Source organism: Pygocentrus nattereri, chromosome 1, assembly GCF_015220715.1.
Source record: "Pygocentrus nattereri isolate fPygNat1 chromosome 1, fPygNat1.pri, whole genome shotgun sequence".
NCBI classification, from domain to species: Eukaryota; Metazoa; Chordata; class Actinopteri; order Characiformes; family Serrasalmidae; genus Pygocentrus; species Pygocentrus nattereri.
Window position 1 is genome coordinate 35,749,983 of NC_051211.1, and position 15,517 is coordinate 35,765,499.

The window sequence follows — 15,517 nt, forward strand, 5'->3', positions numbered from 1 at the left end:
CTGTTCTCTCTGCACTTGCAATCAACACAAAATCATTTTGGATTCCTTCCACTTCCTTCAATATGTAGTACAGATGGGCATTTTGACCGTGTTTGTTATTTGAATTTCTGCGTTTCTGAATTAATTGCATCTGAATATCTCCAGGAGCAAATATATCACTTCAACTAAAACAATGAAAGCACATAAGGCTTAATTTTTCCTTTTGACATGCAGCCAGCATAAAACATGATGCATGCCTGCCCATTCAGTCAATTGATTAATTTTGTATAGTAGATGTATGTAATTTAAAGGGAAATTCAACCACATATTTAACAACATTTCTGCATGCTTAATCTGTGGTAATGTCAACGTCATTCAGTCATAGTTTTATGTGAAGTAGCTAATAGTTAATGAAGTAGTTAGAGCACCTTACTGACTGATATTTACTTTACAATGGTGGTGATAGGAACCAGGGGTCACAATGTCTTTTGCACAAATATAATCATTTTTATTTATGAATGTGAACATGTCTGCATGTGAGTTTTCATATGTAATGTTGGTGAAGGTAAAATATGAATTAATTAAATCTGGAAAACTAAGGCTATGTTCACACAGCAGGTAAAAGTGGCCCTTCACCAAATCCAATTTTTTTTGGTTGGCTGTTCACAATATCTTTTAAACATGACCTATATGCGATGTTAGTCTGAACAGATGATGCTCCAAACAAGGAACTACTCCTAAACAGAACAATGCTTCATGTGGGGTCCTCATCCAGAGGTAAACGATCATGACCATCCAACGAACGTCTGAAGCCTCATTGAATAAAAGCTGGGCTCATCAACAGGAATGTGTTCGGGCTTGCTCAGATTGTCATAAAAGTCACATGAATTCCAATCTGGCTGTTCAGACTGAGTCACATTGCTACAGATACAGACCAGATTTCAGTACTACTTGTGAAAGCATCTCAAATGGGAATTGTGAATGTCAGATTCAGTGTGTTTTTTGCTGTTCACACTACCACACAGATAACACATCTAAGTCACATATGGGGAAAAAAAGATTGGATTTGGGCCACTTTGACCAGCTGTGCGAAGACAGCCTAAGGCTGAATCTCAGTTGGCTCCTAACTCTCTACACAGGACACTAAAAAGGAAAAATTAAACAATGACTCCTGCACCTAAAGAGTGAATCATATGTCTCACAAAGCTATTTGGATTGGATTTAGTCACTTGAATGAAGAAGCCATATTTCATAACACACACAGAGCACTACAGAGGAAATAGGGAACCATCTGAGACCAGTTTTCTTTCTGGACTCTTATGTGCCTCTCCACTATGAATAGATTTTAAAGATACACTTTAATCGAATCAAAACAATGAAGAAAATCTCAGGTATCAGACAAAATGTTTGCTATCATTTTGTGTCATAGTTTTCTGTGAGGGAAACTTTAGAGGCATTAAACACTTTAGACGTTTGGTTCCCATCACCACCACTGTCAAGAACTTGATACTGTTTCTTTAAGGATGTGCTCACACTATACTACACCACTATATGCCTAAAGTGTCAGGCCCAAGCTCTTTGCAAGTTTTGTGTTGAAGAAAAGCGCTCTGGCACAACTCTGTGTAGTTCAGGATTGTGCTTATTGTGTGGCTTATTTGGAGTCATTTTGGGTACGCTGACACCTGACCCTTTCACATGCCTTATAGATTTATCAATTATGCAATGCAGCAGTTTTCTCTTATGGAGGAGGTTGACGTTGAGGGAGGTTTAATTCATTCCTTCTTAGTCTAAACCACACATGACTTATTCATTTAATTGATTAGTTACACAAACATTAAGATGAGTTGAGATATTAATATATTTGAATAACAGTGCCCATCTCTAGCAGTTGTGTAGCCAAAATTGCATTCTCCACTGTGCATATTTTTACATATTTCTGGCCTCACTGCCTGTTAAAATTCACTACCTGTTCCTCTTTTTTCCCTGAGTGAAGGTCACAGGACCTACTATGAGCTCTACTCCAAAGCGACACCCAAGCGGATGCTGAGAATGGTGAAATAATTGGCTGTCTATGTGTAAGGGCACCTTTAATGCCTAATATATATACATGCACACTAGGCAGTGAAGCAGTTCAAGTTTTACATGCTTCAGTTTCAAGTAGGCCTGTCACAGTTGTTACATAATCACCACAACAACCACAATTATTTCAGTGCAGTACATTTATTTTGCGCAGCTGGCTTTCGCAATCATATGCTTATGTTTGAGGGTGGTATGGCCAAAAATATATGTCACATTATAATGAAAATTTCTGAGGTTTCATTTTAGATGCTTATGTAAACCATTTTTTTTTTAGTTAACAGTGTCTTATTATTCTGAGATGTACCTTTTTAGTTTTTAAATAAAAAATAACCAAAGTAAATTTGAAATATTACATTAAGCAAAGTAATAAAAACAAAACCAAAAAATGTATAGATAAACCTCTGTCAGTATTGCTTTCCAATACTAGCTCTGCAGGCCCATGGCTGAAGGTGGCTTCTTATTGGGGAGCTTTTTGTTTGAATTTTCTGCAGTGGCATTCCACCACCTGCAGAGTTACCTGAATGTAAATGCTGCACCATTTAAGGTGGAATGGAAAACTTCAGCTTCATAGAATTTCTCAGGTGATTTTCATATATGTCCTATAAACTTGCACCTCTGACTGTCAGACACTGCTGGAATTTGGAAAATATTACAGTCATTCATGCTTCAATACCAGCTGATCCAGTTTATATCATGGCGGCTTCATCTAAAGTAGCTGACTGAGTCAAGTGGATTCTCAGGTGGTACATCAGGGAGTATGACAGCTGGTCTTTTGGCTAACCCCAAAAGACTGACCATTCCTATATGTCCACTGCCTCAAAGACAAGATCGACTACTTCAGATGTGTTAGACTGACAGTGGGAGACGATCGAGGATCTTCTGTGGTTTCATTTACATTTGAAATGTGAGTGAAACATCTCTGATTCAGCCACTCAAGTAAACAGCGTACCAGCTTAACATAGATTACACTGTTTGCATGCCATGTTATCTGCACTTGTTGTGGCATACTGCTATAACAAAACTCATACCTGAGGAAGAATTTCAACTGGTATCCTGGGTGAACTTGTATACTCCCACTACTAGTTTATGTGACAACAAACACAAAGTGAATTACATGCATTTTCACCAATTGGTTTCAGGCAAATACATGCCAATAATAAAAGAAAGTGGAAAATACACTTATTGAGACACATCAAGGGTCTTACAAAAACAATGAGCATTCTTGCTCCTGACTTGGTGCCAATTTGACTACTTTAGGCTTACACTTTAATATGGCATTTAATCGTGAACTAAAACCTCATGATTGTGACAGGCCTAATTTATAGCAGTATGATTTTTGCAGTCATTGGTGACGATAAGGACCTGTGAATTGTTTCTGTAGCCTAATTGTTTCCCACTGTGAATTGCTACAATTTTCTTTTGTGCATAGCTAGTGAAAGAACCCAGTCACCTTCCTGAGCCTCAGCCCTCAATCAACACCGCACTGACCCGAGGTCAGTGCAAGAAAGAGCGGTTCAAAGTCCGATTTCTCATTAGTCATTCCGTTAAAGCAAGGACCTTAATCTTGCCGTAGTAATTAAAAAGTTCTCCAGCCACTGTGAAAATGGCCATCAAGGGAGCACTGCTGAAAAACTTTGGAGATGACATAGCACTTTCCGTTCTTCCCGCCGGCCCTGTTTCTAGATCTCTCTCCCCGTTCCAAGTCGATTTTTCTGGTCCCTCCATTTCAACTTCTGCATCCAAAATACAACATGCTGTTCCTACCTTTTTAATGAATGCTCTTTGTACTGGAAGTAATTGTGAGTGCAGCAGCTCAGCAGAAGAAGGAGAGCAGGGGTCCTCATAGGCCGGGCTGAGTCATGAGGCCCCAGGTAAGAACGGCTGTTCAGAATTACTCTGATGGTTATGTCATTCACGAGGAGCTCCTCTTCTCCCTTTTTGCTGCTGCTTGTTTATTTCGCAGCTCAAGAGAACACAGAGTACAGAGCTGTTTTTCATTTGTTCTTGCTTTCTCTTGATTATTATAGATGATTTCCAATTTTCTGTCTCCGTCACACAGAAATGCCACTGATGTGTAGGATGATTTTTTTGGTCATCAAATATACTCATAACCACCAGCCTCAGTGAAGTCAAAGGAGACACTAAACGTTCAGATTTTTCAGAAGTTCTTAAAAAAAAAATAATGTAATGAAAGGATGTAAGATTTTAAATACTAAGCAGGTTTTAGAAAAATATTTATGACAAAGTGTTTGTCCAACCTTGAGACCTACCACACAGATCATGCATTGTATCCACTTGTTGTGATGTCTTATCAATACTCAGTGCTTTCAGGTGTTGAATTCACCTGTAGACCAAAATAATTTCGATATGTGCTTTTAACAGCTTGGAATAAAACTTTCAAATCTTTGCAGCTAAATATACCCAAAGTAAAATTGGCACATTTTACAGCTGTTTTATGTTAATGAAACCCTTTCAGGATTTTTTTTTCTTGATTGTAAATAATTAGAGTAACAGTGAAGCTCATGCACTACTTGGAAAATAACAAAAGGAGGCAAGGTGTGCCCAAACCTTTGACTTACAATCTATGTAATGCTTTTTACCATAGACACTTCCAGAAAAGTTAGTCCCGTCCCTTAATAAGCATTTCCAAGTGTGACATTGTTGGGACAAGCCCCCTAAGTATGTGAATAAGGAACTCTAAAGGCAGCCAAGACTCAAAAGAAGAAACTCCCTAATTAACAGGAAAATCTCCCTGAGAGCATGAGGAATTAACTTAGAGGTACCAAGACTCAAAAGGAAAAGCTGTGTAAATTAATATGGAAGAGCCACTGAGAGGAACCAAGACTCAAAAGGAAAAGCTGTGTAAGTTAATATGGAAGAACCACTGAGAGGAACCAAGACTCAAAAGTCAATATGGAAGAACCACCATGAGGAACCAAGACTCAAAAGGAAAAGCTGTGTAAGTTAATATGGAAGAACCACCGAGAGGAACCAAGACTCAAAAGTCAATATGGAAGAACCACCATGAGGAACCAAGACTCAAAAGGAAAAGCTGTGTAAGTTAATATGGAAGAACCACTAAGAGGAACCAAGACTCAAAAGTTAATATGGAAGAACCACCACGAGGAACCAAGACTCAAAAGGAAAAACTGTGTAAGTTAATATGGAAGAGCCACTGAGAGGAACCAAGACTCAAAAGGAAAAGCTGTGTAAGTTAATATGGAAGAACCACTGAGCGGAACCAAGACTCAAAAGTTAATATGGAAGAGCCACCATGAGGAACCAAGACTCAAAAGGAAAAGCTGTGTAAATTAATATGGAAGAGCCACTGAGAGGAACCAAGACTCAAAAGAAAAAACTCATTAGGAGCCTTTAGATGAACCACTGAGAGAAGTCATGACCCAAAAGGATAAACTCCCTAAAAGCATGAGAACTAGAACTCCAACTTGTATCGCAGTAGTAGTCTTTCCTCGCAAGAGATGTGCTATATTTCAGTGAGTTTATAGCAGCGTTAATTTCCACTTCAGATCGTTGTGATATCCTGATTTCTGTGCAAGTGCTACAGTATTGTGGGGAATGGAGCATCAATGGGAACATCCCGCATCTGTGTATGTCTATGAAATGTAAGGCAATAACACCACTGCCAAGCTGTGTCATGCTGGGCCCAACTGTGTGGGTTAGCGCAATGGCTTCTTTCATGTTTATTTTTTTGCCAGCTTGGCAGTAAAAACAATGGGGTCTCAATATGTGTATGACTAAAATGCCCTCCAGTGATACTTCCATCACTGAAACGTCTGGTATGCCACGTACACTATCGACACAGCAGTTTTCTCAAGTTTGGAAACAACTAAAGACGAAGGAAGTAAACTTTATCACTCTCATTCTCAAGACTGTTTCGCTTCACGTTCTCTGAGAGATAAGCGTAAGCTACGTTTTAATCATTGTAAACTGATGTTTGGCAGACAGAGAGAGAGAGAGAGAGAGAGAGAGAGAGAGAGAGAGAGAGAGACTCTTATTAGTTCCAGCAGTTTTTTTTCAGCCTAATACGTGTGGCAGGCTGCAGCTGCATGTGAAGCAGGTGTGTGTGCTGCGGGCTGAGACAGCACTGGGACAGATAGGCTGGGATTAAGGGGCTGAATAGAGGGGCCGCGTGCTCTTCCCCTTAATAGCTAATTAAGAAAGGGCAGGGAGCGGAGAGAGGGTGGGTGTGTGTGAGGTGGAGTCGGGTTGCATCTGTGTGTGTGTGTGTGTGTGTGTGTGTGGTTCAAAGCCTTGAAAAGGAGAAATAAAGGACGTCTGGGAACTTTACCTTTACCTCTACCTTTAATTTAACCCTACCGTACCTAACACGTCATTGGTGATCTACTCAGAGTCTTTATCCCCTTTAACTCATTAAAATCTGCCCCCAGAGTAGCTGGTGAGTGTATACATTCACTTTAGTCATATTAAAATGGATCATCATGTGGAATCTGAGCTTTTTGTGTTCTCCTGTGTTTTCTATCACTGTATAAAAGAAGCTCAATGCTGCCTTTATTGTTGGATTGACTATCCTAGTTAATTCACAATGCAATTCATGTTTCACACAATTATTTGTTTTATCAGAGTAACAATAAAACGAGACCAAAGTGTGAAGTGTATTCATATGATTCCTGGTGGCTGTGGAGCAGTGTAGCTACATTCTCTGAGTGATGGAGCTCAATGCACCTCGGAGATGAGCTGAGATAGTGTGATGTTTGACTGAATACAGTCAAATCCTTAGAGCTATATTCCACCATCTAGTATAAAGCCTTGCCAGAAGAGTGGAAGGGGGTGAACTGTTTATTAATACCTTTGATCTCAGGAATAATGCTGGATGAGAAGACATTTTGGACATATTCTATATGGTCTTTAAGAAATGTGGGAACGGCATTGAAAAATCACTTTATTAAAGGAGAAGAGTAGATTAACCGGGCAGAAATAGCCTTTTTGGCCTCAGGATTAAGTAGAGAGAGTACAACTCTCTGAAATGACTTTTCACTCTGTGTGTGTCTCTTTTTCACAGAAGAGAGAGAAACCACAAGAGACCAGGGACAAGCAGAGTGAGAGAGTGTGTCATTGCTGTCTGTGTGTGTGCTGATTGATGGAGGAGTGTTTTGTAATGCTGTGAGAAAAGAATCACTTTCCAAAAGTGAGAAAAGAATCACAAAGTGTTTGTTATCCCAAGAACTGTTATTTTTTTTAACATTGTGAGAAAAATGTGCTAGAATTTAAGTATTGAGCTTAGCTCTCTCTCTCTCTCTCTCTCTCTCTCTCTCCATACATACATACACACATCATATATATATATATATATGTATGTATGTGTTTGTGTGTGGGTGTATATTTTATATATATATATATATATATATATATATATATATATATATATATATATATATATATATATATATATGTATATGTAACAAAAACATTGGAACGCTGTGTAGAATGTAAATAAAAATTGGATGCAATGATGTGCAAATCATGTAAACCATATTTTTAAAGGAAAATACTACGAAGACAGCAAATCAAATGTTGAAACTGAAAAAAAAAAGTTTTTCTGAAAAATATATTCCCATTTTGAATCTGATGCCAGCAACAGGTTCCAAAAAAGTTCTGATGGGGGGATGTTTACCACTGTGTTTCATCACCTCTTCTTTTAACAACACTCTGTAAGCATTTGGGAACCGACTGCTGTAGTTTTGACCGTGAAATATTTTCCCATTCTTGTTTGATATAGGATTTCGTCTCTTCACCAGTTCGGGGTCATCTTTGTCGTATTTTTCATTTAATAATGTGGCAAAAGTTATCGGTGCGTGACAGATCTGGACTGCAGACAGGCCATTTTAGCACCCAGACTCTTTTAATACAGAGTCATGCTGTTGTAATACATGCAGAATGTGGTTTGGCCTCATCTTCCTGAAATAATCAAGGCCTTTCCTGAAAGGACATCATCTGAATGGCAGCATATGCCACTAAAACATGTATCTATCAATTGCGTTAATGATACCTTCACAGATGTGCACATCACCCATGCCATGCACACTAATTCACCCCTATACCATCATGAATACTGGCTTTTGAACTGTGCACTGATAACAAGCTGAGTGGTCTTTAGCACGGAGGACACAGTGTCCATGATTTCCAAAAAGAATTTCAAATGTTGATTTATCAGACTACAGGACACTTTTCCACTTCCCCTCAGTCCATTTTAAATGAGCTTGGGGCGAAAGAAGGTGGCAGCAGAAAGCAGAAAGTGCTTTTTATTCTGTAAAACCAGCTAAATTTCTGAAACGCTGCTTAACACACAGAAAAGGAACATATTCAGTCTGCATTTCACTGAATGATTACCAGCCTGGAAACGTAACGCATGATATATGATGAGTGTGAAAACGATAAGCCATTTTCTTCCACTGAATTGGATGTTCTGTCCATAAAGTGTCAGGGAGTGCATGTCAGCTGCCCGCTGACTCTGGCAAGTCTCGGCTTGTAAAAGACCGTTTTGTGTAAGTGGTAAATCCCAGTAATGAAGAGAGAGGGAGAGAGGGAGAGAGGGGGGCTGTAGGATGGAAGGACCTAACAGACTCTCTATCAGATGTAGGGCTGCTGTCTATGTGTAAATCCAGTTTATGTCCAGTGCATGGACTTCCCCGCATACAGCAATGTCAAGAGCAGCGTTATAAAACTGCATCGCTGCTGGTTTTATTGTGCGCCAACTGAAACGTACTGACCATATAAATTAACTAATGCAGATTGTAGACTTTTCTTGATGTTGACTAGACTGAGTGGGTTACAATTCCAGTGTTCAGTTATAGTCATTGGTGCTGTACACTACTTTATGCTATCAATTATACTAGAAATTATATAATCTTCCAATTATTTTGATGATAGATGAATTAACTCTGTAACAACAGGCCAGTGAAATGAAAATCGTCTTAACTGAACAATGACAAATCATTCATAGTTAGTTCCACATGTTACTGAATGCTTTTCTGAAAAAAAAAACATTGAAAGCTTCAAAAAGCTTTAATAAACCATTGCTGTCATGCAAAAACCTTCATCTTCAAGAAACTTGGAAAAAATATTGTGTGGACTGGTAAATTTCATTTTTCAACATGCAGATGGTCTAAATTTGGCTTAAACAGCATGAATCCATGGATCCAACTATATATGTGTTAACTGGTCATGCAGCTGGTGGTGGTATAATCTTGTGAAGAATGGTTTCCTGCTTCCTGAAGCATCATTTGAAGGGCACAGCCTCTCTGAGAATTGTAGTTGACAATGTACATAACTCTCCAGCTGACAAGTCTGCTGCAACTATGAGACGCAGTCATGTCAGCATCTTGTTAAATCCATACCACAAAGAAATGAGGCTGTTCTAAGAGTAAAGGGAAGATCCTACCCAGTGTTAGAATGGTGTCCCTGATACAGTGGCTAGTGAGTGTACAGTACTGAGACCAACTTCTAAAGAGATTACATATAAGATAATCACCTTGCATAAGGAAGGGTAAAGTCAAAGGAAAGTAAGTGAAAAGATCAAACAGTTATTGAAAGATACAGAGAAAATAGGTCTCCTAACAACCGCGCAAGACCTGGCAGACCACCAAAATTGATGCCATCAGATAAACAGAGATTAAAGCTTTCATCTTTGAGAGCTTTGAGCTCCACTCTTGCTTCAGATCTGAAAATATCCACAGGTGTTTATGTACATCCTTCCACTGTTGGAAGACAATTCAACACTATAAGGAAACAGACAAAAATTTACAGTAGAGCACTGAAACTGTACATTTGAGATGTAGAGCACAGTTGTAATGAACTGATAAATCTAAATGTATAATTAGGATTAGTTTGAATGTAAGAAGCAGAAAATGCTACCAACTTCTAAGACTGAACTTTGGAAGTGTGGAAAAACATCCATTACCCAAATGGGTATATGTTTTCCTGAGTCTAAAACATAACATAGCTGTTGGAACAAAACCTTGTATCTCCAAAAATGATAACTTTACAGGAGAAGGAAAAAACATACACCATATTGCCAAAAGTATTTGCTCGTCTGCCTTCATACGCATATGAACTTGAGTGGCATCCCATTCTTTGCCCATAGGGTTTAATATGATGTTGGCCCACCCTTTGCAGCTATAACAGCTTCAACTCTTCTGGGAAAGCTTTCCACAAGGGTTAGTGTGTTTGTGGGAATTTTTGACCATTTTTCCAGAAGCGCATTTGTGAGGTCAGACACTGATGTTGGATGAGAAGGCCTTGCTTGCAGTCTGCACTCTAACTCATCCCAAAGGTGTTCTGTCAGGTTGAGGTCAGGACTCTGTCAGTTGAGAGCATGAAATTCTCCAAAATCTATTGGTCTGCTGAAGCATTTCACTGAAACTAAGCATTTCACTGGAACTAAGGGGCTGAGCCCAACTCCTGAAAAACTACCCAATGCCATAATCCCCCCTCCACCAAACTTTAGACTTGGCAAAATACAGTCAGACAAGCACCAATCTGCTCTGCCATTTTATGTGGCCTACCATTCATGGCCTACTTGCTGTCATTCCCAGTTGCTTCCACTTTGTTTCAACACTACCGAAGCGAGGAAATTTCACGACTGAACTTGTTGCACAGGTGGCATCCTATCACGATACCATGCTGGAATTCACTGAGCTCCTGAGAGCGACCCATTCTTTCAGAAATATTTGTAGAAGCAGTCTGCAGACCTAGGTGCTTGGTTTTATACACCTGTGGCCATGGAAGTGATTGGAACACCTGAATTCAATTATTTGCATGGGTGACTGAATACTTTTGGAAATATAGTGTTCCTTACTTTTAATATGAGTCAGTGGAACGAGACTTTTTTCCAAGTCATTTTGAGCCTTTGTTTTTGGTCCATTTGTCATGAAATTCACACACTATGTACAGGGCAAAAGGCATTTTCAGATTATGACAAAAATCGACAAAAATGGAGATACAAGGTTTTCTACAGCAGCAATAAATAACTTGTACTTAATGGCCTTTTTGGCTGGTAATTAAAGAAATGAAGGAGAATCTTTCACACAGTAAAGTAAGAAGATATAATAATTTATAAAATGTGGCAAAAATTAATATAGAACAGAGCCTCAGGTCCTGTTTCTTACTGTAGAATTTTAATCAAAGCATTAATCAAGTGAACATCTGTAAGTGAGTAGAACTAAAATATACAAGTAAAATATACAAGTAGAAATAAAATATACTATGTAGCCTAAAATATACAAGAAGAACAACATGCCCACCCTGTTTGTGTATGTTTTCCTTTTGAAGAATGATGGCTGTAAGGAGCTGTCCATTCAGCACTACATCTGCATGAGTCTTCTCTCTCTCTCTCTCTCTCTCTCTCTCTCTCTCTCTCTCTCTCTGTCTGTCTGTCTCTCTCTCTGTGTCTGTCTATCTCTCTCTCTCTCTCTCTCTCTCTCTCTCTCTCTCTCTCTCTCTCTCTCTCTCTCTCTCTCTCTCTCTCTCTCTCCCTCTGAGCTCTGTTGTTATCTGTTTTGCTTATGTAACAGTTGTAATATGAGACAGAGGATGAGAGAAGAGCTGCAGTGGCCACTTTCTTCCTCTCCAGCTTGTCTCTCTCTGCTATAAATATCCGCCGTATCTGAAAGCAGGCTGCAGAGCCACAGAAGGAGTGCTTCATCATGGCTGGCAGTCACGCTTTGCAAAGAACAAAAGAAATGCAGTATGACAGATAGAGGCTTGAAGCCTAATACAGTGATCGCCCCGCTGTACTATATGGAGAGATAAAGCTGGGAAAATCAGACCTTTGCTAAGAGGGTCGTCTGTGTGCTGTGTGAGCTGGAGCAGTGGGCTCTGAATTCTGCTGATGATGTACCACCTCAGCCCAGCATGATGGTGAGAAATGAAGCTGAGCATTTAGTTGGAGTTGACTGTTGACTGCTGGAAGCACACTGAAAGAAGAAAAAAGGATGAATTCACTTTACTTTATTCAGATGTATACATCATTTCCACATGAATAATATATCATCACTGCTGGAACAAAATCTCATATCACAGAAATGGTAACTTTCTGGTAGGAGAATGAAATGTTATTAACTTTCCATGACTATTCGTTGAGTTTTAATCGTATAAAAAGTTAACCTGGTGAGATTTTATTTTTCAAAAAGTATCATTTATATAATGAAAATAATTTTTCTTTTTTTTCAATTATTGAAAGTAATACATTTTAACAAAGCTTGCAATAACAAAATGCCCTGCTTTTTAAAAGGAAAAACATGTTTTATAGGGTCAAATTTGAGGCAATCAAACACAATTAATTATGATTAATTACACAAAAATAATGTGATTAATCACAGTTAATTGTTTTAATCATTTGACAGCCCTAGTATAAATAAATGATGTGAAGTAAATTCAGTGCAATTTTTATTGCAGACTGTAAGCCTGCAGTCTTGGCTTTTTCTCCCACACTGTAATTTTACAGCCTTCATTTTTCATTCTCTTTATTAGCGCCATTTATGTCCACAGTCATTTTGATGTGGCTAATGATGCAGTGCATTGATTACTGTGGTTGAGTCCTATTCTATGCCTGATAAATATGAACTATCTCTTATCTCTCTCTTTTTCTGTCTTCCAATCCTTTTCTCTCTTTTCCTTCTCTCTCTCTCTTTTTCCATCCTCTCGATCTCTCTTTCTACAGTAATCCGGATAAAGGTCTGCAGTTCCTCATCTCCCGTGGCTTCATTCCGGACACGCCCATAGGTGTGGCTCACTTCCTGCTGCAGAGGAAGGGACTGAGCCGGCAGATGATTGGAGAATTCCTTGGCAACAGCAAGAAACCTTTCAACAGAGACGTCCTGGAGTGAGTGATTAAAAACGTATATTGTGCAAAAGGCCTTGTGAGGGGGACAGGAGGGGGGGGGGGTTGGTGGTCGGGCGGGGTTGGGCAAATGGAGAGAAGGAGGAAGAGAAAGAATCAAAGAGAAGAAAAAAGAGAGAGAGAGAGAGAGAAGAAATAGAACATGAGACAGACAGAGAGAAAAAGGTGGGGAAAAGAAAGAGAGATAGAACAGCAGTGGAGAGTGCAAAAGAGAGAGAGAGAGAGAGAGAGAAAAGTAGTGATAGAGAGAACAAAAGAGAGAGAGAGAGTGAGGGAGACACAGAGAGATATAAAAAATAAAAAAGAGGAAGACAGGAACAAGCATCAGAGAGTCAGAGAGAGAGAGAGACCTGGGGGGGGGGGCGGAGAGGGTGAGACAGAGGGAAGGAAAGACAGATAGAGAAAAAGCAAAAGGAGAGAGAGAAAGAGAGAGAAAGAAGAGAGAAAGTAAGGGGAGAGAGGAGGGAGAGGGCTAGAGAGAATGACATACAGAGAGAGAGAGGAAGGGAGAGAGAAACAAAAAGAGAAGGAGAGAAAAACAGGAATGGTGTGTCAGAGTCAATAGAAAGAGAAACAGAGCGAGAGAGTGAGTGAGAGAGAGAGAGACAGAGTGTGAGCGAGAGAGAGAGAGAGAGAGAGAGAGAGAGAGAGAGAAAGAGAGAGAAAGAGAGAGGGGGTTGTAGTGTGTGGGAAATGGAGATATTCATTTGGTTTGTTTTTTTCAGTGGCTCTATAGAGCTGTGGCATCTTTTAATGAGATCTGCTCCTCAACAGCTGAGCCCACCACACACACACACACAGGGGGGAATGCTGCACTGCTCACATTACTGTGACTCTCATACTCAGTATATGTATGTGTATATGTGTGTGTGTCTGTGTGGGAATGTGTGAAAGTGTTTATGCATGTATGTACATGTTTGTGAATATAACTACTGTTCACACAATTGGAATCACTGTTTTAATAATATAGGACCATTCTATGACAAGTAGTTCCAGCCCTAAAATCTGAGTAGCTGAGCTGCGATCAAAGCTGTTGTAAAATGCTCGATGCATGTACTCCTATGACCGCTGCACAACAACTGATTTCTTTGTTGATGCAGCCAAGCTATTCAGAAAATAAGTTGCCAGCCTCTCAGTTTAAACAAAACAAGGTCCTCGCTTTAGTTATCAATGACTTGGTGGTCCATCCAAGCAGCATAGTAGCATAGCACAATATATATATGTATATATATATATATATATATATATATATATATATATATATATATATATATATATATAAAACATTCAATTCAATTCACGTTTTTTTGTATAGAGTGTTTTACAATGATGTTGTCACAAAGCAGCTTTACAGAAGTTTGAAAACATACAGTTATAACATATATCCCCAGTGAGCAAGCCAGAGGTCCTGAAGATCCATCCTCCTCTGGTCAAACAGTGTTTACAATTTAATAAGCTAAATACCAAATAGAAGCTAAGAGGATCTCTGTTTGAAGACTGGATGGTAAAGCTTTAGAAACTGCACTGGTAGAGGCAGTTTCTGACCGAAGCAGTCTCTGATTGAGTCTTTATGAAAAGTGGTAGTGAGCTGAAACAGTCCCATCCTATCTCAATGCTGATACATCTGGATGGCACAGTGATGTAATTGAGGGTGTTGCAGTTGGCACAAATGAACAGGAGAGCGGGTTGGTGAGGAGGCCCTGATGGTCAGTCTTCCAACAGTGTTCAGCAGGATGGGAGGGCAGTCATTATTTCAGGAAGAGTAAAGAGACAAAATTAGTTCTGCTCAGGAGTATGACTGTAATAAATATGATTTCCCCCAGAGTGTGGCTGCTGACTCCGGCAGATCTAACTATAACAGCGTAAACTAAAAGGAGAGAACCAGAAGGTAACATAGATGTGAGAGCACCCTGAAACACTGGGATCCCCCCACTCCACCACCAACAAACCTGTGTTATCGCGTGAAGTGGTGGGTCAACAGCACCAACATTTCAGTTTACCATAAGCCTCTATGCCCATGAACCCCTGGATCTCCTGCCCTTATCTAAAGGGGAAGGCTAATTATCAAAAGCTAAACTAAACAAATATGATTTCAGTCTAGACTTAAAGGTTGAGACTGTGTCAGAGTCCCGAGCATTAACTGGGAGATTACTCCACAATTTGGGGGCTTTGTAAGAAAAAGCTCTTCCCCCCACTGAAGTCTTCTGAATTTTAGGAACCAGTAGAAAACCAGCATCCTGGGATCTGAGTAAACGAAATGGTTCATAATGGGAAATAAGATCTTGCAGGTACTCCAGTGAGATAACATGCAGGGCTTTATACGTCAATAGGATAATTTTATAGTCAATACAGAATTTGATAGGAAGCCAGTGTAATGCTGATAAAACTGGGCTGATGTGATCAAATTTCCTGGTTTTAGTGAGAACTCTAGCTGCAGCATTCTGAACTAATTGAAGTTTATTTAGGTTCCTGTTGGAGCATCCTGACAACAACGCATTAAAGTAATCTAGCCTTAAAGTTATAAAGGCATGTACCAATTTTTCAGCATCATGTAGGGATAATGCATTTCTTAACTTTGAA

General features: G+C 39.4%; 1 protein-coding gene across 4 annotated transcripts in view; it reads left to right on the plus strand.

Annotated features, from left to right (window-relative positions):
• iqsec3a (IQ motif and Sec7 domain ArfGEF 3a) overlaps positions 1 to 15,517 on the plus strand; it is a 244,617-nt gene that overhangs the window by 149,392 nt on the left and 79,708 nt on the right. For all 4 annotated transcript variants that reach the window (XM_017696969.2, XM_017696971.2, XM_017696972.2 and 1 more), the window contains exon 5: positions 12,758 to 12,919. In XM_017696969.2, the coding sequence (XP_017552458.1) occupies positions 12,758 to 12,919 (162 nt within the window). The remainder of the gene's footprint in view (positions 1 to 12,757; positions 12,920 to 15,517) is intronic.